This window comes from Miniopterus schreibersii (assembly GCF_964146895.1).
Source record: "Miniopterus schreibersii genome assembly, chromosome: 18".
In the NCBI taxonomy this organism is placed as follows: domain Eukaryota; kingdom Metazoa; phylum Chordata; class Mammalia; order Chiroptera; family Miniopteridae; genus Miniopterus; species Miniopterus schreibersii.
In genome coordinates this window covers 34,450,628-34,475,327 of record NC_138121.1, presented here as the reverse complement: position 1 = coordinate 34,475,327, position 24,700 = coordinate 34,450,628, and the positions used below count along the sequence as shown (strand labels likewise).

Sequence of the window (24,700 nt, the reverse complement as noted above, 5' to 3'; positions counted from 1 at the left end):
CATTGTTGGTAATATTTTTTGTAAACATGAAAAATTTGTTTTTTCTTTTATTATTAAAGTAAAACAGTGGAGTCTCATTATACACTCATTTAACTTGAACACTTTCAAGTATACTTTTATGCTTAGAAAACCTCTTTTTCTTTTTTCATACAATATAGCATGTAAACACAAGCCAACTACTTCATCTAGTGCTCACCCAGAAGACCAGTAATCAACTCCGATGCTGGAGGAAGAATTGGCCGTGTTGGATGTTTTTGAGAGAAGATACACTATAAACTTATGTTGTGTATTGTGAACAGTAGGAGGGAAAAGAGTGATATTTGACTACAGGTAATCTTCACCTTATACAATAAATTTAGAACTTAATCCCTACATTAATGTAACTCCAGTACATAAGCTATTTATTTTATTTTTAAGTGCAGAAAAACACAAGAACATTTAAATCATTCATAAACCCACCCTGAGATAAAAATGCCCCGTCTTTTTTATATGTATGTTATATACATGTAGTGGGTTGATTAGAGTCCTCCAAAAAGTTATGTCAATGAAGAACCTCAGAACGTGACCTTATTTGAAAACAGTCTTGAGATGTAATTAGTTAAGATGCTATCGTACTAGATTAGGGTGGGCCCTAAATCCAATGACTCGTATCCTCACAAGAAGAGGCGAGGACACACAGACACAGTGAAGAAGGTTACGAGACAACAGGCAGAGATTGGAGTGATACAGCTATAAGCCAAGGAACACCAGGGGTTGCCAGCACTCACCAGAAGCTAGAAGAGAGGCATGGAACAGAGTCTCTTTCAGAGCCTCCAGAAGGAACGACCCCTGCCAGCACCTTGACTGTTGGACTTCTAGCCTCCAGAACTGTGAGAGAATAAATTTCTGTTTTAAGCCACCCAGTTTGTGGTAATATGTCATGGTAGCCCTAGGAAACTAATACATTTTCATATTAAATCAGTATTATATGGGCATAATATTTACTCTTCTGCCCTTGATATACTGACTTATGTCAATAAGTATCCTGCAATGTGATTTTTAATATTCTTAATAATTTAGTATTGGCTCATACTGATGTAATTTATTTAACCATGTACTTAAAAGTAGACACTTGGGTTTATATATGCATTTTTTTTGCACCTATCCCTAATGATTTTCTTAATCCCTAGAAGTGAAAATACTTCCTGTGTTTTTAAGGATTTTGATTTGCCAAGTTTATAATGATGCCATTAGTAGCAATTTATACTACCATTAGCAGGGTACATTTTGTGAATGTTGATTTACCCCAAATCCTTACCAATACTGTGTATTGTCCTTTAAAATAACATTTGCCAAATTAATAGGCAAAAATAACATCTTGATGAATTTTTAAATTCTTTTTCTTTGTAAAAAGGAAGACATGCATATTACAGAAAATCTGGGGAGGGGAAGGGAAGTAGGGAAAGCACAAAGTAAACAAAACCCCCCATAATGCTGTACACTCAGATAATTGTTAACTGTCAGGTCATTTTTCTTTGCAGATACATATTATATATTATTTTAATAAGAATGGAATTATACTGTACATACCATTTTGTAACCTTTTTTTCATTTACTATATTATGATTATCTTTCCATGTCATTAAAGAATCTTCCAAAACATTTTTAAGGACTTTCTCATTCTCATATGTAGATGCAGTACATTTTATTTAATACCTAATTATTGAGCTCCCCCTCCCCCCCACACACAGGCTTAAGGCCTCTTGTGATGTACTCCCATAGCTCCCTGAATTTCGTTATTACATTTACACTTGACAATTACTTGTTCTAGGCCTGTTTTACCCATGAGATCACAAGCTCTGTGAGGGCAGAGACCATGTTTGTCTCATTCACTACTGTACCCTCAGTGCTTGTCAAAATACTTGACATACAGTAGGCACTGACTAAACATTTGTTGAATACTTGAATGGATGGATGGCAGACTCTCTGGCTGGCTGAATGAATGAGTGAGTGAGTGAAAAATCAGAGCCCAATAAGCCAACCTTTTAATAACCAATATTGATTTTTTAATCGAGATGTAATTGACATTGTATTAATTTTAGGCGTATGACCATGATTTCATGTATGTATATACTATGAGATGATTACCGTAAGTTTAGTTAACATCCATTACCACAGTTAGAAAATTTATTTTGTGATTAGAATTTTTAAGATCTACTCTCATAGCAACTTTAAAATATACAACACAGCATTGTTAACTGTAGTCACCATGCTGTACATTACATCCCCAGGACTTTTGCCCCCACCAACTCCCCACTCCCCCATCTCCTGCCTCTGGCAACCACCAATCAGTTCTCTGTAGCTATGAGTTTGTTGTTTTTTATTTCTATGGTTGTTTTTGGTTTTTTTTAGAGGGAGGAAGGGGGAGAGAGAGAGAGACATCGATGGGTTGCCTCTTGCACACACCCTGTCCCTGGATCGAACCTGCAAACTCTAGGTTGTGCCCCCACCAGGAATCAAACCTTCAACCCTTTGGTGCACCGGAGGAAGCCCAGCCAACCGAGCCACACTGTCCAGGCCATTTTTTATTTTGATCCTCATGTGAGATCAAACAGCATTTGTCTTTCTCTGTTTGAATTAACATATAGATAATGTACTCAGCAAGCATCCATGTCACAAATGGCAGGATATCCATTTATGTGGCTAAATAATATCCCATTGTGTTTTTTCTTTATCCATCCATCTGTTGATGAACACAGGTTTACATGTCTATGTTACTGTAAATAATGGTGCCATGAACATAGAGGTGCAGACATCTTTTCAAGATAATGATTGTGTTTCCTCCAGTTAAATAACCCAGAAGTGGAATTGCTGGATCCTATGAAAACTTCTGTCACCCAAAACATACACATGCAAGTTAGTAGTAGCTTTTCTTATTATCACCAAAATCTGGAAACAATCTGGATGTTTTCAACTGGTGAATGGATAAAAAAATGTTGGGACATTCCTTCAATAGGTATGACTTAGCAATAAGAAGGAACAAAGGACTGACACAAGCAACGACCTGGATGAATCTGAAAGCCATTCTGCTAAGCTGAGAGAAGCCCAATCAAAGGCTACACAATGTATGATTACATTTGCATGACATTTTGGAAAATAGGGAACTATGGGGACAGAAAACTCATCAGTGGTTGCCTGGGGTTGTGTGAGGAGGGGTCATGACAAAGGGGCAGGAGGAAACTTGGGGTGATGGAAATGGTCTGTATCTTGATTGAGGTAGACATGACTATTTGTCAAAATTCATAGAACTGTACACTTAAAAGTGAATTTCACACCATGCATATTATACCTCAATGAATCTGATATAAAAGAATAAACAGAAGGATACTTAAAAATTAACTTGTACATACATTTTTGATGACAGGAAATATGAAAAATCCAGAACAGACTTTCAAGCACAAACCTTTAGGATAAAATTTTGTTGGTAGAGCAGAATGGGAATATGCGGTAAAGGAGAAATAGGAATGCTATACACTTTCTAATAAAGAGAAGTTTTGTAAATGTACTTTTAAAACGGATGATAATTTCAGATTACTAAGAGTCCACTGGCTTTGAAAATACTGGTATTAACAAGCAAAGCTTATTTTTATAAACACATACTTGATGGTTTATTACCATAAATTTTACTTCAATTACATTAAATTTTACTAAAAAGGGTAAACAGAATTTTACCTTTAAACAAATCAAATTTTTGTCCTAGTGAACAGTTGCTGGTGTCCAAAATAAGCAGTATCATTATTCTAAAATTTCGTATCCCCAGCCTGAACATAAGGAAAGAGGTAGAATTTCTTATAAACTTACTAATACTTACAAGCAGTTGTATTCAACCTCTGTACTTGCCCTTGATTGCCTTATCTCAGCGCTGAGAAAGCAAGTCCAGCTCCAATGACTGCATTTTACTGCAGGTTTTAGGAATGTGATTTGTTATCTCAAACTGCTCCTGGCCCTCCTGTGATCTTCTCCAGTTCCCCTCCCCGCCTGCAGGCGACCTGGCCTCTGTCCCTCGCTCCAGCTCAGGTTTCCTGAAACTCCGGCTTTTGTTCCAGTATTTCTCTCCCAAAGTTTGCACTGCCTTCCGGCTCCTCGAGCATAAAATTGTTGTACAGTAAACTCATTTATAAACCAAAGAGGATTGGAAATAAAGTGATTCTAGTCTATAGATGGGAAAAGAGAAAACAAAGTAAGGAATAAAGTTGTCAATTGGGTGACTGAGGATAGTGTAAATATGTCACAGTGAACATATATTGGCCCAATGGGGGCCGGTGAAGGAATTACTGCTTTTAAAAAAATCTAACGCGCGGGGCCGGGCGTGGCTCAGCGGTTAAGCGCTGACCTGGGATCCAGGCCATGAGGGTTCGATCCTTGGTCAGGGCACATGCCCGCGTTGCGGGCTGCAGCCCATCAATGGCTCTCTCATCGTTGATGTTTCTAGCTCTCGCTCTCCCTCTCCTTTCCTCTCTCTGAAATCAATAAAGATATATTTTTAAAAATCCAACGCAAATACAATTTAAACTTAGGAAAAAACTAAGTTAGGAGGCCGAAAATGAACTTGGGCAGACAGGCCCTTGCTATTTTGTTTTCCATGAGGACCCCGAGGTGATGAGTCAGCTTCCGGGAGACGACTTGGACAGTAAACCTTCGCATATCAGTGTTTCCTGGATGTTTTGTTTTCAATAGAGCCCTGCTGAATGAGCTCGCGATGGGGAGGTACTTAAAATGCAGAGAAGCCGCATTTATTTCAGCCCAGGTGAGACTATGAGCGCTGATTTTTTTTTTTTAAATGATTTTTGACCCTCGTGGGCCTCCGGCTCGGACTACATTTCCCTGCAGGCGGTGCTCGGGACTACGGGTGCCTACGTAGGGTCACGCGCCACTAGCCGCGGCGCAGTCGCCGTAAAAGCGGCGGACGGGCGGGCGCTTCGCTGTTTGAATGGCTACGGGCCCGGGCCTGCAGCTCACCTGAGGACCGGCCGCCCAGGGGTGCGCGATGCCATCTGGAGGCGACCAGTCGCCGCCGCCCCCGCCACCTCCTCCGGCGGCGGCAGGCTCGGAGGAGGAGGAGGACGACGACGGGGAGGCGGAGGACGCCGCGCAGCCGACCCGGTCGCCGACCCCTCAGACCGAGCAGCGGTTCGACGAGCTATGCTGCCGCCTCAACATGGACGAGGCGGCGCGGGCCGAGGCCTGGGACAGCTACCGGAGCATGAGCGAGAGCTACACGCTGGAGGTGCGCCCCGGGCGGAGGCCAGGTCTTTCCGGGCCTAGTCACGCCCGCCGCGGGGATCGGCCCCTTCTCCCCCGGGTCGGGCGGGGCGCCCCGCAGGGACTCTCTGACAGCTCCCGGGGTGGGAATGTCGGCGGACCGTAGTCCCCGAAACCTGGCTTTTGAAAAGCTCTTAGCGTCCCTGAAGGAGAACCCCGCCTTGCTGCTCTTCGTTTTGGGGTTCCGAATAGGGAACACCTGTCGCCCTGATGCAGCACCACGAGGCTGAGGTCGTGCCGGGTCCCGATTACGAATTAACCACCACCTGGTTGGGAAAGGGAACAGGTGCGGCTGTGGAGACCGCACGGAGAAGGGGAGGGGCTTGCCTGGGTTCGCCCCGCGATTCGCTCGCTTTTAGGGTGTCTGGTCTCCTCCTCCAGCTCCTTTTCTACGGAATCAGGTTGCCTTTGTCCAGGCATTGCACCTGCCTGGATAAACGCGTCCAGTGTCGGGCTGTGTTCACGTACGTGTGGCCGAGAGGAGCCCCCTCCAGTGCCCATGAAGCGGGCTTTCCGCCTACCTGGACATGGACGCCGCCGCCCCCCTCCCCCTTGTCCCCGGGAACGCAGGACTGCGACGACCTTGAACACCTTTTGGGCACCGCAGACATTGCACAAGCCTCTCCCCCAGCCGCCGTGATTTAGGCCCTCTGGCGTCTCTTTCTTCGGTCGGGGCCTGCGGATGAGAAAAAAATGCTCTTTTCTAGCCAGTGAGGCTCGAGTCGTGTAGGCCCCTCCCCTTTACGGGCCAATGGGAAGTGACGCGGAAGTCTGGGTTGTCGATCAGCTGTTTCCTGGCGTGTGCGCGTCGCTTTTAAACGGGAAGCCACGTGATTTTCTGAAGTAGTTTTACGGGTTTCGGAAGGAGTTGGGCTAGTGTGCTCCGGAAGGGAAGGCCCGGTGAGGCGTTTAATTATCCTAGGATGTTTTTGCCTACGTGCCACTAAGGTTATTTTTTTTAGTTAGTTTTGCAGTAACAGGATTTTAATTCAGTTCTTTCTCCCCATTGTTACATGTACAAGGAAAAAGAGAAGCTAGTGCCCTAGCGGCTTTAACACTTGGCAGACCTCGGTGACTTTGGACAATATGCTGAACCACTCCACAACTCAAGTTGGTGATACGTAAAGTTGAGATATTTGTACCTGAGGCACAGGGCTGTTCTAAAGGTTGAATAAGATGGTATTATGCGGTTCCTAGCACCTAGAGCACGCGTGCGGACAGTGCTGTAGCGGGTACCAAGCTCTTTCATATACTTAGGTGATCTGGCTGAACAGGCCGAGTTCCTGTCTCTTTCCCAGTGGTTCCTGGGTCAGGCAAAGAGAAGGACTCTCTTCGGTGATAAGTGCCTCCAAATAAGCTCTTGTTTTACCCTCAGGATAATCCTATAAATTACATAGGACAAGCATTATTGAGGTATTTCAGTTCGTAGAAGTTAAGTTCTGAAGTCCAGTGTTATATAAGCAAGTGACAAATACTAGATGGTTAGTAAACTATTTTTGAAAATATGTTTGATTACTTAATTTTTTTTATGACTGTGATCAGAGTCTTAGCTCAGTTTATCCAATAAGTGAAAGAAAGTTTATTCATGTATCAAATATTTTCTGCCAGACACTGGTGGTGTAGATGCTGGGAATAGATGGTGAACACAACTTTAAGTCCTCTGCCCTGTGGCGCTTGTAGTCAGGTATGCTGTAAGAGAATGTGATAATGGCCCCACCAGGCGTGGCTCAGCGGTTGAGCTTCCACCTAGGATCCAGGAAATCGCTGTTCCATTCCTGGTCAGGGCACATGCCCAGGCTGTGGGCTCGATCCCCAGTCAGGGGCGTGCAGGAGGCAGCCGGTCAATGACGACTCTCTCATCATTGATGTTTCTCTCTCTCCTGATCCCTTCCTCTCTGAAGTCAATAAAGATAATATTTTTTTAAAAAGAGAGAATGTGATAATAATACAGAATACTGGTTGCAGAGCTTTATCTTTTGATATTTTGTATTTTTCTGTGCTTCATACTTGTAGCTCATTCAATTCTCACATCCCTCAGATAAGAAAATTGAGCCTCTGTGACTGTTAAGTAATTCGCCTGAGGTATTCTACTCCTGTGTTGGGTCTCCCAAGGCACATGTCCTATGTCCTGACAGAGAGCCAGGTGGAATCTATTGCTTTTTATGCTCTTGAAAGTTAGATAGTATCTTCCATGGTTCTACTGGTTGAACCAGTTCAAAGTGAGGGAACACAGACTCCTGCCTCTCAGTGGAAGAATGTCGTTATAGGAAGAGCACATGGAATATGGTCATCACTGAAAATTCAATTTCCCACAAACATAAATATCACTGTCAGTTTAAGCATAAGAATTTTTTATATTGAAATATACATAGCTCATTAACTAAATATCCGTTTTCTTTTGTTTTTTATAGGGAAATGATCTTCATTGGTTAGCATGTGCCTTATATGTGGCTTGCAGAAAATCTGTGCCAACTATAAGCAAAGGAACAGCTGAAGGAAACTATGTGTCTTTAACTAGACTCCTGCGATGTTCAGAGCAGAGGTAACTATGTTAGAGTTTGAAAAATAGTGTGAGTATAAAAGCTAGTAAGTCATAGTGGTAGGAAGAATTCTCTTTGTTTATCATTTTCTGAGCATTTGTACCTATGGAATGCTGAATTTTGAACCTAGGTCATGGTTTTCCTTTACTACATCTAAGTACTATCCATTATATTTTACTTAGTGAAAAATATTTAAATTTTAATGTATCAGGCACTTATATGAAGCATTTACTAATAAAGATTGTCTACTCATTCTGTAATATTGAAGAATTCTAAATAAGGATATTGAGAAACTTTAGGAAATACTCTAGGTTGAAAAGGTAAATAAAATATTTATGGTATTACATTTAGAACTACATGTGTAAGACTTGCATCTTAATATGTATGGAATGTGTAAATATTTGTAAGTTTCCTGTTTGGGATATAAGCAACACTATTATAATAAGTTATAAAAAGGGTCAAATAATGCTTTAAAGAAGAGGCAGAAATTGCTTTTTCTATTGGTTGTATAATTGAACTGATTACATTTATTTGTGCCTTTTGGGTGAATTTTTTCTATGGCTTATTAAAGAATGGTGGAAAAGGGATATTTGGCATTTTGGAGGGTAAATATCACTTGTCATAATTTATGGACCTAATGGTTTTAAAAAATCACTATTAAAATAATTATCAAGAAATGTAATATTTTAGCTGTAGTCTGCTTACTTTGAATTCCATTTTGAGTTATGTTTAGACCTCAGAACAAGAGGCAGTGCATAAAGAGTTAAAGTTCAATTAGATTAGGGAAATTTGAAGTCTGATAATACCAATATTGGTCATTATGTGGGGAAATAGAAACTCTTTTTATTACTGGTGTGCATTGCTGAGAGAATAAATTGGTGAAACCACTTCAGTGGGAAATTTGGCAGTATCTAGGAAAGTTGAAAATGCACGTTTCTCTGACTCAGCAATTCTACTTCTTAGGGTAGCTGGTAAATAAACTCTTATATGTACAAGAATGTATTCTTTACAGCATTTTTGGTTATAATAAAAATTAGAAGCCACAATTTCAGTTGGTTGGGAAATGAATGCAAAAAATCATGGTAGTTCATACGAAGGAATATTTCTAGCAATTAAAATGAATGAGATCTACATGTATCAACATTAATCTCAGCAACATTATTGAATGAAAAAGCAAGTTGCAAAATGCTACTTACAATATGACCCCATTTATATAAAATTTTACACATACAAAAGAGATTACTTACTATTTTTGGATACAAATGTATCCATATAGTAACTCTAGTAAGTAGTAAGTATAAAAACATGGATGGGAAAGATTCAGACTAACTTTAGCATAGTGTTTGTCTTCGGGGCGGAAGAGTGGGGAAAGAGATTGAGGAGGAGTACAAATGAGAATTTAGGTTGTTCTCGTAGAATCTAAAACAAACATGGCAAAATTTACTATGTTAATATTTGTTAAATCTGACAGTAGGATACATGAATGTTGTTTGTGTTACTCTGGTTAATTGTTTTGTTTTAAATTTATTTTTTAATTAAAATCTCAGATAATGTGAGAATAAGAGTTGATTAGGAAGATCAGAGAAGTCAGTCTGTAGGAAATTAAGCTAGTCAGAGGCATGAGTTTTTATTTTATATCACTTTCTAAAAGTAATATAATTTAATGAGTTATTTTTTATTTACTTTTAATTATATTTGTATACTTGTATTAATTTAGAAAATATCTCATTTTGTATTTTAGCTTAATTGAATTTTTTAACAAGATGAAGAAATGGGAAGAGATGGCAAATCTACCCCAACATTTCAGAGAACGTACTGAGAGATTAGAAAGAAACTTCACTGTTTCAGCTGTAATTTTTAAGAAATATGAACCCATTTTTCAGGACATTTTTAAATACCCTCAAGAGGAGCAGCCTCGTCAACAAAGAGGAAGAAAACAGCGGTATGTTTTTTATCTTTGTTGGTTAGGAATACACATTTATCTGACTGTGTCACGGTTTTGATCCCTCGGTTTTTGTCCCACAGTTTATTTTGCTAGTCTTAAAAAATGAATGTGATTTTGTACGTAACTTTTTTCTCCAATAGCGTTCTTTTAATAATAATTTCTTGCTTTTCGTTATATGTTAGCCAAGAGGAGTTTGGCTTCTCTCAGATGGCAAAATGTGTAGAATCCCTGTTCATATAAATTTTCACTTTTCATTTAAACTACCAAAAATACAAAAGTCAGAACACAGATGTTTTTACCAAAATAGCTACTGAGGGTCTAGAATTTGACTACTGATTTTCTGTTATTGAATATATTGACTATTTCTATAATTTTCTCTGTTATAATATATACCAACTATTTCTATTATTTGACATGTCAAATTACGTACTAAATAATCCCCATGAAGTGGCTTCTCTGTGTATTTTCATGTTTACAACAGTCAAGAGTCAAGAAGCTGGATTAGGGGTGGGAGGAGGGGACAGTGATCATGTCTGCAGTCTAAAAACTTAACTTTGACCCAATCTTTTTCATTTTCTCCTGATAGATGAGGATAATTATGGGATACAAATTCTCTACCTTTATCACAAAAGTATTTTTATAAAGTAGAAATGGAATTTGTTCTTAAAATAGAACTAGAAAAATGCTGACAAGAAAAGCAGGGGAAAGGAATTAATATAAATAAATGAATCGTGTTTGTTTCTCTTTCAATATAAAAATTTCCCGAAGCTGTGAAGGATATTTACAATAAGTGAGTTGTTTTTAATAATAAAACAAACTGTACATTTTTATATAATTGACCCCCATAATTTGGAAGCAGCTCATCTAGTTTGCTTGTACTGTTAGGGAATTGACTATTCACAGATATTCTAAAGTTTGGATAGAACTTTGTTCTGAGTCTGAGCGATGCTGATGCGATCATTTATAGAAATATACAGAATATTTTCTTCTTTGGAGTGTTGTAGAAAATGATTTCAGGTGGTACTTCCTATGATATTTATTAGGGTATATATAATACCTAATTCTAAGAAAATTGTAAGATACTTTATTTTAAAATTTGACATCTATATTACCCTGTATATTTTTTAGTAGTACTTTTGCCTAGTAGTAATAATGATGTATACCATTTAGTTAGTATTTATTATGGAATAGGGAATCTCCTAAGACTTAAATATATATTATTTCAGTTAATCCCTATGACACGTTTATGAGGTTGATACTGTTGTTATAGGCAAGGGAAAATAAGCCCTTGAAAGGTTAAGTAATTTGACCAAGGTCACATAGTAAGTGTGGAGCTGTTATTGCAAGTCACATAGTCTGCCCAAAAAACCCATGTTTTACTGTGACCTTATAATGTGTATCACACACACCAACCTTTGAAAGTTTGCCACAGTGTTTATTGAGAATTTACTGTGTAAAGTACTTTGTGAGGTGTAATGTGAGACACAAGTATTTAAAAAAATCCACTGTCACTGTCTTTGGAGGCATACAGAAATGCAAAAGGTAATAGAAATGTAGGACTTCTGAAGCACAGATAAACTACTGTGTATGGACCAGTCAGATAAGCTTCCATGGAATAAGTAGAAATAGGTTTTGAACGGTGGGTAGGATTTTGATAGGTGAATTTGGAGATACAGTAGTCCCCTTTTCACAGTTTCACTTCCCTTGGCTTCAGTTACCCATGGTGAACTGTGGTGTCAAAATATTAAATAGAAAATTCCAGAAATCATAAGTTTTACACTGCATGCCATTTAAAGTAGCGTGATGAAATCATACTCGTCCCATCCGGAAATGAATCATCCCTTTGGCTAGCTATCCATGCTTCTTATGCTCCCACTCTTAGTTACTAGTTGCAATCTCTGGTTACCAGATGACTGTCTCTATATCACCTTAACCCTATTTTATGTAATAATAGCCCCAAAGGACAAGAGTAGAAGTTCAGGCAATTCAGATATGCCAAAGAGAAGCCATAAAATGCTTCCATTAAGTGAAAAGGAATGTGTATATAGGAAAAAACATAGTATATATAAAGTTTCATACTGTGGCAGTTTCAGGTATCCACTGGAGGTCTTGGAAGAATCCTGTGCAGATAAGGGGGCACTACTATGTAGATAAAGCCTTCCATGCAGTTTGTTCTAGAGTTCTCATGTTATAGAGCTAGTTTTTAGAGTGGCTTGACTGTTAAGCTAAAAAGTTTGGCTTTTATCTTGGCAGCTATCAAAACTAGATAATTTATCATGTGCCTATGGCCAGGAAGCTGCTTTTTAAAGCAGGTCATTTACATTTAGTCCTTGCCAGGGAATGATGAATTAAGTCCAGAATGACAGTGTGGGAAATAAACCTCAGTCTCCTGATTCTTCTCTTCAAAGCAATTTATTAGAATAAGGCTATTGGGATTGGAGGCAACAAATGTCTTATCTACACACTGGCAGAGGTTTTGGCAGAAAAGCCGAGCTTAAAACATGTCTGAACCTCCCTTTAACAGACAATTTGGCAAAATACACAAGGTACTCTTAATAATAAAAGTATAAGGAATGATAGGAAGGCCAAGATTTACATTATGAGGTCCCTTTGTGAGAGAGTGTGGAGATTCCAAGATGGCAGCGGATTGAGTGTAAGCTACTCTGACACACTCCCAGGACCAAATGAATTACAACTAAAATATACAAAAACCATCCTGAAATCAACTGAAGACAAGCTGGAGAGCACCCTCATAACCAAGGACCTACAGTGGAGACCGCATAGAGACGGGTAGGAAGTGCAGAGGTTTGAGAGGGCTGGCTGGGTTCCCACAGGCAGCAGCTGAAGGTCTAGAGGGATATCTCAGCTGGGGGGCGAGGGAAGGTTCCCACTGAGAACTCTGGTCCTAAACCCCAAGATGGGCTTCTCAGCCCAGAGCACCAGAACTGAGAAAGGTGCCCACATAACATCTGGCTGTGAAAAGCACTGGGGTTTCTGTCTGCCAGGGAGAGAGGGCTGGAAATGCCGGTACCTTTTTAAGGGGCCAACACACAAAATTTTGTGTGCAGCCACTCACTTTGGGCTCTGGTGGAGGGAGGGGAGTGTGGACTGGAGCCGTGAGGAGAATCCAGGAGTGCTGGTTCGGGGAATAGAACTCGGAGGGTAGCCACTTGGATTCCTGTGCTCAGTCTCCTATACTGCAGAGGATATCTTTAGCAGGCAGACATTTACCATCCAAGCAGCTTTTGCCTGGGGGAGGGGGGAGCAGTTGCCCCACCCTGAGGAATTTCTACAGCCTGAAGCTCATTAAGAGACTGAATAACAATCAGCCTCTGAGTGCTTTGAGTCTCTGCCTGTTATGCTTCTGGACTCAGGGCTTGGAAAAGCAGATCTTGGTGCATATCTTGGTCCTTCTAAAATGCACCCAGCCCCAGCAGAGGGAGCCACAAGCTATGGAGTGGAGTGAGGAAAGCTTCAAAGGGTACTCAGTGCCAGTCACAAACAGCGTCTGACATTGGCCTGCACCAGAGACCATCCAAAAGACTGGGAGTCCTAGCAGATCTATTTAATACATAGAAACAAACCCAAACAGGCAGCCAAAATGGGGAGACAAAATACCTCAAATGAAAGAACAAAAGAATTCCCCAGAAGAAGAGCTAAATGAAATGGAGGTGAGCTATCTGTCAGATAAAGAGTTCAGAATAGTGATGGTAAGGATGCTCAACAGAAAATGTATGGAAACTATGAAGGAAATTAAGAATGACATCATAGAAGTAAAAAAAGCGTTGGAAGGAATAAACAGATTAGAGAAAGTGAAGGATCAGATCAGTGAATCAGAAGACGGTAGAAAAATTAATCAGAGAACCAAAAAGAGAAAACAAAAAACAGGACAGTTTAGGGAGCTATGGGACAACATGAAATGTAACAGTATTCCCATCATTGGAGTACCAGAGAGGTTGAAAGTAAGCAAGGGTTAGGAACTGGTTTGAAGAAATAATGGCAGAAAACTTCCCTAACCTGGTCAAGGAAAAGGTCACACAAGTTCAGGAGGCACAATGAGTCCCAAGCAAGAACCCAAAGAGGCCCATACCCAGACACATCATAATTAAAATGCCAAAAATTCAAGACAAAGAATCTTAAAAGCAGCAAGAGAAAAGCAAGCTGTTACCTACAAAGGAGCTCCCATACAGCTGTCAGCTGACTTCTCATCAGAAACTCTACAGACTGGAAGGGAGTGGCATGAAGTACTCAAGATAATGCAAAACAAGGACTTGAAACCAAGAATATCCAACAAGGCTATGATTCAAAATAGATGGTGAAATAGCTTCCCAGACAAAATAAGGCTAAAAGAGTTAGGTAGGCAACCAATCGGTGTGTCTCACATCGATGTTTCTCTCTCTCTCCCACCCTCTCTGAAAAGCAATCCTCAGGTGAGGATTAAAAAAGAAATAAAATGGCAGTAGGTAAGTACCTATCAATAATAACCTTAAATGTAAATGTATTAAATGCCCCAATCAGAAGACAGGGTAGCTGAATAGATGAGAAAATAAGACCCAAAGTTATGTGGTCTACAAGAGACCCACCTCAGAACAATAGACACACAGGCTGAATAAAAAAATAAAACTTCTGGAGGACTTTAAGGGAGAGAGCAACAGCAATATGGTCATAGCAGGGGTCTTTAACACCCCACTGACTTCACTGGATAGTTCTTCCAGACAAAAAATCAACAAGGAAACAGTGACTCTAAATGACACACTAGATCAGATGGATTTAATTGACATTTACAGAACATTTCACACCAAAGCTGCAGAATAGGCATTCTCCTCAAGTGCACACCAGACATCCTCTTTTTTTTTTTTTTTTTTTAAAACATACCTTTATTTATTTCAGAGAGAGGAAAAGAGAGGGAGAGAGAGAGATAGAAACATCAATGATGAGAGAGTCATTGATCGAGCCCACAACCCGGGCATGTGCCCTGACCGGGAATCTAACCCCGATCGCCTGGATCCTAGGCCAATGCTCAACAGCTGAGCCACGCCCAGCCGGGCCACACCATTCTCAAAGATAGACCACATGTTAGGACACAAAACAATCTCTACAAGTTCAAGAAGATTGAAATGATATCAAGCATCTACTCAGACAGTTACACCAAGGAATACTATGCAGCTGTAAAAAAGAAGGATCCCTTACCCTTTGAGACAGCATGGTGGGACCTGGAGAGTATTATGCTAAGCTAAACTAAATAAGCCAGTCAGGGAAAGACAAGTATCCCATGATCTTACTCATATTTGGCATCTAATGAATAAAATAAACCAGCGAACAAAATAGATCCAGATACATAGAAGCATGGAACAGACTGATGAATCTGAGAGGGAAGGCAGGGGTGGGTGGGGTAGGGTGGGGAGAGATTAACCTTAGAACTTATATTCAGATATGCATAACCCATGGACACATACAATAATGTGGTGAAGGCCTGGGTAGGGGGTGCAAGGTAGAGGGATTCAGTGGTGGGAAAGAGGGAACATTTCTAATACTTCCAACAATAAATATAAAACAAAAAAGTCCTTTGTGTGTCTGTGTTTATATCTTGATATAAACTGAAATGTTTTTAGGGACAGAGGGTTTACATTTCATCAGCTATGGCAGAGGAAAAAAATTGGGGAAATATCTGACTGCATACATGGGTCTTAAAGTAGCATTAGTCTTGCTGCTCTCACTAAAAGGACTGTTGTTACTTATTTCATTTTCTACCTTATCTTGACCTCAAGATAACGAGTTTGGAATTTTCTTCATTCTGAGATGAGCTCTTTCCCTGGCTCCCAGCTAATTCCTTACCAGTATGTTGTTGGAGTAGAACTTCTTGCGTATTTTCCCTGTGAAGCAAATCTCCCATTTTCTCTAACGGGGTTTTGTTTCTCATCTAATTTACAGTCATCTATGATGTCTTTTACTAATTTTTTTGTTATCTCCTGACTTTTTTCTCCCCCAAAGGCGACAGCCCTGTACCGTGTCTGAAGTTTTCCATTTTTGTTGGGTGCTTTTTATATATGCAAAAGGTAAGAAAAGAGTAATATTTATTTAGATATTAGTTTATTTAAATGGGTACTACTTTTGTCAACCTATAATGTGTATCAGGAAAAGATTTTCACTGAAAAATTACTCAGTGGTTTTATTCACAGATTTTTTTGTAAGTATTGCCTTTTCATAAAAGTCTTTAGGATTTCTTTATAAGGTCCAAAACTTATCTTATTAAATGGAAAAGCTTAAAATTTTCTTCTTATACAATGTCTTTTCCACCCAAACCTATTCTTGTGAACTATGGACTGAAAACACATTAGTGTGTCTGTTTATATCTTGAGCTGTATTTTTCATGAGACAAGTCTAAAGGAGTGGGACTGATCATCCTCAGTGGTTCAGGTTACTTTCTGCATCTTGTTCAGATAATTACACTTCATCAATGCCTTTAGATACAATTTATTTTCTCTCCCTTTTTTCTCATGTCACTTAGCCTACCCAAGGTCTGCATTCAGTGAAATATGTTTTGTTTTGTTTTATGTTTGTCCTGTCTGTATTTCTCTGTAGAAATTATTCTTACTAATCTAAAGAAGAAAAGAGAGTACAGTTACATAAGTTACATAGCTTTTTTCTGGAGACTGTACAGAATGCCTTTGCCATTAAGATAAGCCCACTAAAATGCAAAGTTAAAAAAAGTCATAGAGGCTACAAGGAGTTTCATAAATAAAAGATATTCTCATTATGAGATCAACTAACCCAACTTATTTATTTTAAAGATTAGGTAACATCCCCAAAAAGTAGCTGCTAGAAACAGAGCTAGGATTTGAACCCAGATATCCTAGCTCTTAGTTTCATGCTGCAAGTGAAGGCTCTCCAGCAAGGATATGTAACTCCATTGGTCTTGATGTTTGATTTGTCTGTTTATAACTGGTCCTTTCTGGCTAACTAGCTGAAAGATCCTCCTCCTTTCCCTGAGCTGCATGATTCATTGAAAAGAATCTTCTGTCAAAAATAAGTTGTTAGATATTTTGCTTTCCACCACACTGACATGTTTCTTTAGTGGAGTCAAAAGTGATATGATTTCAGCAGGAAATAAAGAAAGGCTTAGGAGCATGTAAACTGTTTTCATAGTGGCTACTCCCCTTGCTGCCATTTTTAGCTTGCTGTGGCAGCCTTATATGTATGATGTTAATTTTGTCATTTGCTTGTGAATAGGTATATCTGACTTCCAGGATTTTTGTTTATTTCTTTTATGGCTTATGTGTAATTGGGAGTAAATGTACTATATAAATGATTTTAAAAGAATTTTATTGTCCTTATGTCAATTTTGATCTCACTTGATCAACTGGGGTAGCATATTTTTTGTCTCTGCAGTTAACTAAGTGTTTTTCTTATTTTTAACTCAGTCTGTAAGTGCTTGATCTGAACAGCCTTTGTTCCCTCACAGTCCAGGACTATGCTTCTCTAGGACCTTTTCTAATAGAGCAGTTCGATCGGTTTTATTCAGTTCTTGATGTAGTTACTGGGGGAGGTGTACTCTTTCATAGCCATCTTTCTCATGACTTTCTCTGTACTACAGGGGCATCCCAGATTTTCTCATTCTTGATAAATAAGCCAACCTTTTGCCTGTTTTTGTTAACTTCCCGTGGCAAGTACACACCAGGGACAAGTTTAGGCTTGTCCTCATGGTGGGCTTTGTGTCCTGAAAGACAAACAGATGCCACTCCTGTTTTGTATGAGAACCCAAATCTTCTCATTCTGATAAACAAGCTAACTCTGGAGGTTAAACAGGTTTTTTTTTGTTGATTGAAAGATGGAATACCTCACAGCGAGATTTATTTCTAAAGTTGGGATTTGAAATGTAGAGTATGTCATGTTGGGACAGTCCTGGAGTTTAACCTAGATTCTAATCCTGAAGGGCATTTCAGCTTCTTGTTAGAAGTTACAGGGCTGCGGGTTTTTCCTTCTATGGCAAGTACGTACCAGTGACAAGTTTAGGCTTGTCAGTGTGATGTGCTTTGTAGCTTGAAAACATTAGGCGCTACCACTTCCTGTTTTACATTTGAGGAACTTAGTCTGTTTTTTAAACATATTTATAGTAGAACCAAGCAGGTTAGTGTGCTTATAGCAATGTATTAGTTAACCTATTAAACATTTGCCTTTTTGGTAAAAGAAAAATATTTTTTTCAAGTTGATTTGTTGAATGTCTCCATCTATACAACATAGAATTCCTCATCTTCATATGCTGAGGTAAGTGGTAAGTTTTTTTGGTGGAAAGGAGAGAAAAAAGCCTGACACAAAGCAGTGTGTGTTTGTGTATGCATGCATTTGGGTAGGCATTAAGTGTGAAAATGTTGAGGTTTAGAAATAATTATTTCAGATGTATGCTAGCTATTTAAATTGAATTCATATAATGTTATAAGAATATAAAATCAGTATGAAGCATATATATGCAGTGTTTAATGAAAAAAGGGATATACTTGAAGTTATAAAACTAGAAATATTCCTTAATTTCTACTAATAATAAAGCTTTTTAACTGCCTGAAGAAACTGTTTTCAAGCCTGGCCGGGCGTGGCTCTGGGGTTGAGTGTCAACCTAGGATCCAGGCGATCGGGGTTCGATTCCCGGTCAGAGCACATGCCCGGTTGTGGGCTTGATCAATGACTCTCTTATCATTAATGTTCTATCTCCCTCTCCCTTCCTCTCTCTGATATCAATAAAGATATATATTTTAAAAAAAAAAAAAGAAACTTTTTTCAATGTCAGACTTAAACCGGCACTGCAGCAATGACATGTTTCTATAGGTTTAAGGGTTTTTTCTTTGTTATCAAGCATCAGCAATTTGTGGAATACCAGCTCTAAATCTTAAGTGTCTTTCATTGTGACCCTGTTGCATTAATTTGTATGAGCTTGTGTTCATATTAGATAATTATTTAAAATGTTACTGTTAGGAGTCTAATTATAGGTTATAGCCTTTTAAAAGTACATACATAAAAAAATGATTACATGAATAATTTTTCAGCTGTTTACATGTAAGTATTTCTACTAATTTTCTTGACAGAAAGATATTTTCATATAAAACAATTTCTTACAGTTTGAGATAATTTATGAAGTTGTTTGTGTTCTGAATTGTCAAAGGAAAAACCAATGATGATAAAATTCTGGTCAGCTAACAGTGCTTACTTAATGAATACTAAGCAGACAAATGGTATGTTAAGTAAAGCTTTAGTTTTCATTAAACTCTTAGGAATTAAACTATAATATTTCAAAGTGTAAATTTGCCACAGCACTTTATGTAGCTCTTGAGTTTGCTTGGTACAGTGTTGTATAATGTCTTTTTAAGTAAAGGAAGAAATTATTTTTAACATACTGTAAAGTGGATGCATGTTTAACTTCCTAACTCTCTATAATCCTATAGGTAATTTCCCCATGATCAGTGATGATTTGGTCAATTCTTATCATCTTCTCCTGTGTGCTTTGGACTTAGTTTATGGAAATGCCCTTCAATGTTCTAATCGTAAAGAACTTGTGAACCCTAATTTTAAAGGTAAGTTCGTAAATCAAAGATGATTGGACAACTCACATTTCTACATTGTGTTTACTCTTGGGAATTTTATACATATTGCAGGTTTCTTAGCAGTAGAGAACATAGTGCTTCAAAAAGCTCCATCATCATTGCTTCCCAGAGTACTTGTAATTAGGAGTCAAGGTCTCTGTAACAACATTTATGGAAAAAGCAATTGCAAATATCATGAAGTTTAAAGTCTTAGATAATCACTAGAAGTTTCTGAAATATATACTCAACAAGAAGAAGGAATTTAGAAATCCAGAGTAGCAAAGATGGCATTAAAGCTGATGATATTTTTCTACATTGGCAAGTTTGTGTCTGGGGCACACTGTACATTTTAGATATTTTCTACACAGGAGTAGTTATGGTTATAAAATAAGGAAAATAAATTTTCAGTTCTTAAAGTAAAAGCTATGTGGAAATGGCCAGGTCTGGGCATCCCACTGCCAGCAGCTGAACCTGCGGCTGGCGCTCGGATCTCATCTGCCTGGTTCGTTCCCTTGCCTCATCTGTTTGGGATGGCTGGCTACCTGTAGGTCGTACTCTTGTTTAGCAGAGCCTTGGGCTCTGGGCCAGCTTGGGTGACAGGCCCCAGCTTGCAGGACCAGCCATGGCACCACTATGCCAACAAGAAGGTCATGGGGGCTAAGCCAGTGCTGGAGATTGACAGCAATGAGAGACCTGTAGTATCTGGCAGTTCATCAAAGAGACACTCGTCCTGCCCCACATGAACATCAAGCTCCAGTATTTCGACCTGGGGCTCCCAAACCTCAAACAGACTGATGACCAGGTCCCCACTAACTGCATTGGCCACCCAGAATTAACAGTGTGGCTGTCAAGTATGCCACCATCACCCCTGACAAGGCCCATGTGGAAGAATTCAAGCCGAAGAAGAGATTGAAGAATCCCAGTGGAACCATTCAGAACATCCTTGGCGGAACTCTCTTCCAGGAGGGGGCCCGTCATCTGCAAGAAGATTCCTGCCTTGTTCCTGGCTGGACCAAGCTCATCACCATTGGCAGGCATACCCATGGCCACCAGTAGAAGGCCACAGACTTAGTGGCCGACCGTCTGGCACCTTAAGATGGTCGTCATCCGGAAGGACAGCAGCAGGGCTAAGGAGTGGGCAGTATGTAGCTTCTCTGCCGGAGGCATGGGCACAAGCACGTACACCTAGTCCACCTCAGGTTTTGTGCACAGCTGTTTCCATTATGCTACTCAGAAGAAGTGGCCACTCTACGAAGAACCCCGTTCTGAAAGCCTAGGACGGGTGCTTCAAGGACATCTTCCAGGAGATCTTTGAGAAGCACTGGTAAGACCGAATTAGGTGAGAATATGAGCTGGTACGAGCAGTGGCTCAGTGATGAGATGGTGGCTCTGGTTCCCAAGTCTTTAGGTGGTTTTGTGTGGGCCTGCAAGAACTATGATAGAGACGTGCATTTGGATATTTTGGCCCAGGGCTTTGGTTCCCTTGGCCTGATGACATCTGTGCTGGTCTGCCTGGATGGGAAGACCATTGAGGCTGAGGCTGCTCATGGGATGGTCACCTGCCACTATCAGGAGCTCCAGAAAGGCCAGCCTACTAACACTAAGCCCATCACCAGCATCTTTGCCCGGACCCATAGCTGGGAGTGCTGGTAGGAGCTGGATGGGAACCAGGACCTCATCAGGTTTTTCTAGACCCTGGAGAAGATGTGCATTCAGACGTGGAAACCACTGTCCATGACCAAGGACCTGACAGGTTGTGTTTATGGTCTCAGCAACGTGAAGCTGAACAAGCACTTCCTGAACACCTCAGACTTCTTGGATGCCATCAGGAGCAACCTGGACAAAGCCCAGGCCAGCTGTAGTGGGGTGGGGTGCGCTGCCTGGCTGCTGTGGGGGACACCCATCCTTCAACACGTGGTGGAGGGTGAGCCCCAGCCCTGTCAGGAGGCTTTTCTAGGGGACACTTTTTATCAGCAAGATGTTTTTAAAAGTATCAATGTTTCCCCTCATGGTGACACGGGGTAGGAACAGTGTATTTTACCTCAGCCTGTCAGTATGTTTTACATACTGTAATTTATATCCCCCTTGGAACACATGGTGCCATATTTAGCTACTAAAATCTTTCACAGACACAAAAAGCTTTATGGAAATGATAGTTATTTTGCCAGTGTTTAGTAGGCTTTAAGGTATGTAGTTTCTATGAATGATGTATATAGTAACAGACCAAATTATGATCTACAAAGAAAATATTAGAAAGTATTCATAGCACTAGTAGTATATAATAATGCTGATATTTGAATAATGCCATGGTAGGATTGAGTAATTGTCAGTTTGGGAGTGGTTACAATTAGAATTTCAGCTTGTCTGACTCTCAGAGTAGATATTTAAAGTTAATGGAGTTATAAGTTGCTCCTGGTTTGGTAAATTTAATGTTCTTTGTATTCTGTCTTTTCCTTTTCCTTCCTAACTCTGCTTTATATTTCTATATAGCTGTTTCCCTTCATTTTTTCCCCTTTTATTTTTTTCCCACTGAGACTAGGCCAAGATTATCTGTAAATTAATATAAACAAACACATGTAATTTAGTGAAAGTATGTAAATAGTATATACTTTGGACAGTAATCTCTTAAAGTGGTATTTTTTATTTGAATGTAAGGCTTATTTGCAAAGCTAGGTATTTGTGTTTTTAGATCTTTTAGCATAATAAAATTATTTTTTATTAACCATCTCTAGATACATGATTGAATAAATCTTTTGAGTAGTGGTACACTTGATCTCTATTTGCTATTTTAGCAGTATATTTAGAGTCAAATTAGGCCCTTATACACTATTTCCTATTTATCCATATGGTAACTGATGCTGATTAGACTCTGCATCTTTATATTTTAGTTTGTTACAACTTGGTTTCTTGACTGCTACCTGCTATCTCTGTTCTGTGATTCTATCCATCATAGGCCTATCTGAAGATTTTCATGCTAAGGATTCTAAGCCTTCCTCTGACCCACCTTGTGTCATTGAGAAACTCTGTTCCTTACATGACGGCCTAGTTTTGGAAGCAAAGGGAATAAAGGAACATTTCTGGAAACCCTACATAAGGAAACTTTATGAAAAAAAGGTTTGTAAGTAGTAGTGTGAAAATATTTTCTGGGGAAAGATTTGATTTATATGATAACTTAAGGATCTTTTCTTTCATCATAGCTCCTTAAGGGAAAAGAAGAAAACCTTACTGGGTTTTTAGAGCCTGGGAACTTTGGAGAGAATTTGTAAGTACTTCTGTTATTAAACAATCTTAATATTTAAAATTTGTGCTTAGAAAACCTCAGAGTTTAGTGATTAACTATTACTTTAAGAACATTTTAAAATTTATTAAAAATTGTATTGCTTTTCTTGAAGGCTTTAGTAGTTAAGCTTTTGGTTCATAATTTTTGAAATAAATTCTTTTGGAACTACTCAGGTGAAAAATGATGTGGGAGTACTGAGGTCTGTAAAGGTGCCTAGAGCAGCGAGGAGAGATAATTAAGTTTCTCACCAGAAGCTGCACTTACCAGGCAGATCAGTGCAGTATACCCTCCCTGAAACACTGTCAGTGAAGTATGCTATGTAGATGGGTGAGCATAGTGCAGATACTCCTCAGCTTTTATAGTTAACAGTGATCCCACTAAAGTTGAACTTTCACAGAGTTAGTAGAACTTGTAGTAAATTAAAAAATGAAATAATTAAGTGGACTAAAACATTAAATGAAATGGCAGTTCTATGAGTGTACATTTTGTCTTTTTTTCTTTCCTTCCTTTAGTAAAGCCATCAATAAGGCCTATGAGGAGTATGTTTTATCTGTTGGGAATTTAGATGAACGGATATTTCTTGGAGAGGATGCTGAAGAGGAAATTGGGACGATCTCCAGGTGTCTGAACACTGGGTCAGGAACAGAGACTGCTGAAAGGGTGCAGGTGAAAAACATCTTGCAGCAGCACTTCGACAAGGTAAGCTGAGGCAGGCCAAAGTAGAAGTACAGGGGCCCACGCATGCAGGTCCTTATATTTTGGTAACTTTTGTGTGTGTTTTACTTCAATTGTGAAAAAAATTCCCACCATATTTACTTTAATTGGAAAAATTATCTCAATTTTTGTTTACTTATTTAATTTTTGTTAACATCAATTTTCAGAGTTTTTTGTTAGATCTGGGAAAAAGAGAATTTCATATACATTTAAGTGAATGTTTCATGTTGATGATTGTTGGTTTTAAAAAGATGGGCCAGTAATATACAGCCTTTAAATATTGAAAATAGTAGGCATTTAGAAAATACCGATTGACCTACATTGGTTCCTTTATGTAAGACTAGGGAACCTGAGAATCTGTAGGCTTTAAGAAAATTATTTTAAACTGAGTTTGGGGGTCATGTGGTGTCATGTCATGCAGACGCTTACAATGATGGAGACTAAGAGTGTCCCTCCTGTTGTGTGGTTTAACAGAAAATACACTTCTGCCAGGTGCCTGCAGAGGCAGCCTGGATGATTCCAGGGATAGCCCACCTGGAAGGCCAGACTTAAGGCTGGTCTGGTTATTCATGCAATACTCTAAAGGTGTTCTGTGTGCCAGATTGTATCCTGCACACAGGATGCTCAGACAGAACGGTCCAGAACGTCCTGCCATATATTCCAGTGGGGGGGTAGACAGGGTAAGTATATGTATATCAGATGATGACATATGAGGAAACATAGAGTAATAGTATAAAGTACTGGGGAGAAGGGAGAATGGGTGGGCCTTGGGCTATGGTAGGTAGGGTGGCTGGGAAAGATTACCTGAAGTGAGGAAGCGAGTCACGTGAATAGCTGCGAAATGTATTTAAAGCCAAGAGCACAGCAAGTGCAGAGCCATGAGGTAGGAGCATGATCGGCTTTTTGGAGGAACAGTGAGAATGCCAGTGTGGTAGGAATGGAGTGAGTGAAGGAAAGTGATTAAGAAAGGGGAGGTGAGGGACAAAAGGGACAGGCTGACCATATAGGCTTTGGAAGCCATGGTAAAAATTTTTGCTTTTGCTGTGATTGAGAGGAAAGCGGTTGGAAGGTGACAGGGAAAACAGTGACTGATGTAATCTCATTTGCATTTTTAAAGGTGGGAGGAGGACGGCCAGGGTGAAAGCAGGGAATTAGGAAGCTATTGCAGTGATTCTGGTGGTGGATTACAGTGGCTTGGATCAAGGAAATGATTCTATTGGAGCTGTATTTTGGAGAAAGCACCCAAAGGATCTACTGATCGTTTGGATCTAGGGTATGAGAGAAAGAAAACAGTGATGACTTCAGTTGGGTAAACAGTATAAAAGTTTAAGTCCTTAGAAATACCCAT

At 39.5% G+C, this 24,700-nt stretch overlaps 2 protein-coding genes and 1 pseudogene across 7 annotated transcripts in view; all 3 read left to right on the top strand.

The window, feature by feature from the left end:
- Positions 1 to 1,644, top strand: part of CHD9 (chromodomain helicase DNA binding protein 9) — a 165,929-nt gene extending 164,285 nt beyond the window's left edge. For all 3 annotated transcript variants that reach the window (XM_081118960.1, XM_081118945.1, XM_081118959.1), the window contains exon 40: positions 159 to 1,644. In XM_081118960.1, coding sequence (XP_080975086.1) covers positions 159 to 211 — 53 coding nt within the window. In that variant the 3' untranslated portion in view covers positions 212 to 1,644. The remainder of the gene's footprint in view (positions 1 to 158) is intronic.
- A 3,267-nt stretch (positions 1,645 to 4,911) lies between these two features.
- Positions 4,912 to 24,700, top strand: part of RBL2 (RB transcriptional corepressor like 2) — a 62,664-nt gene continuing 42,875 nt past the window's right edge. For 2 of the 3 annotated variants that reach the window (XM_081118966.1, XM_081118967.1), the window contains exons 1-8: positions 4,912 to 5,266; positions 7,713 to 7,843; positions 9,583 to 9,783; positions 15,778 to 15,842; positions 19,221 to 19,349; positions 22,312 to 22,472; positions 22,556 to 22,620; positions 23,151 to 23,337. In XM_081118966.1, the coding sequence (XP_080975092.1) occupies positions 5,027 to 5,266; positions 7,713 to 7,843; positions 9,583 to 9,783; positions 15,778 to 15,842; positions 19,221 to 19,349; positions 22,312 to 22,472; positions 22,556 to 22,620; positions 23,151 to 23,337 (1,179 nt within the window). In that variant the 5' untranslated portion in view covers positions 4,912 to 5,026. Of the gene's footprint in view, positions 5,267 to 7,712; positions 7,844 to 9,582; positions 9,784 to 15,777; positions 15,843 to 17,821; positions 18,052 to 19,220; positions 19,350 to 22,311; positions 22,473 to 22,555; positions 22,621 to 23,150; positions 23,338 to 24,700 lie in introns of those variants that run through there. The other variant, XM_081118968.1, reaches the window with a different exon arrangement.
- LOC308547970 (isocitrate dehydrogenase [NADP], mitochondrial pseudogene) lies at positions 19,889 to 21,383 on the top strand (annotated as a pseudogene). Its single transcript has one exon. The product of its transcript is annotated as an isocitrate dehydrogenase [NADP], mitochondrial pseudogene (transcript).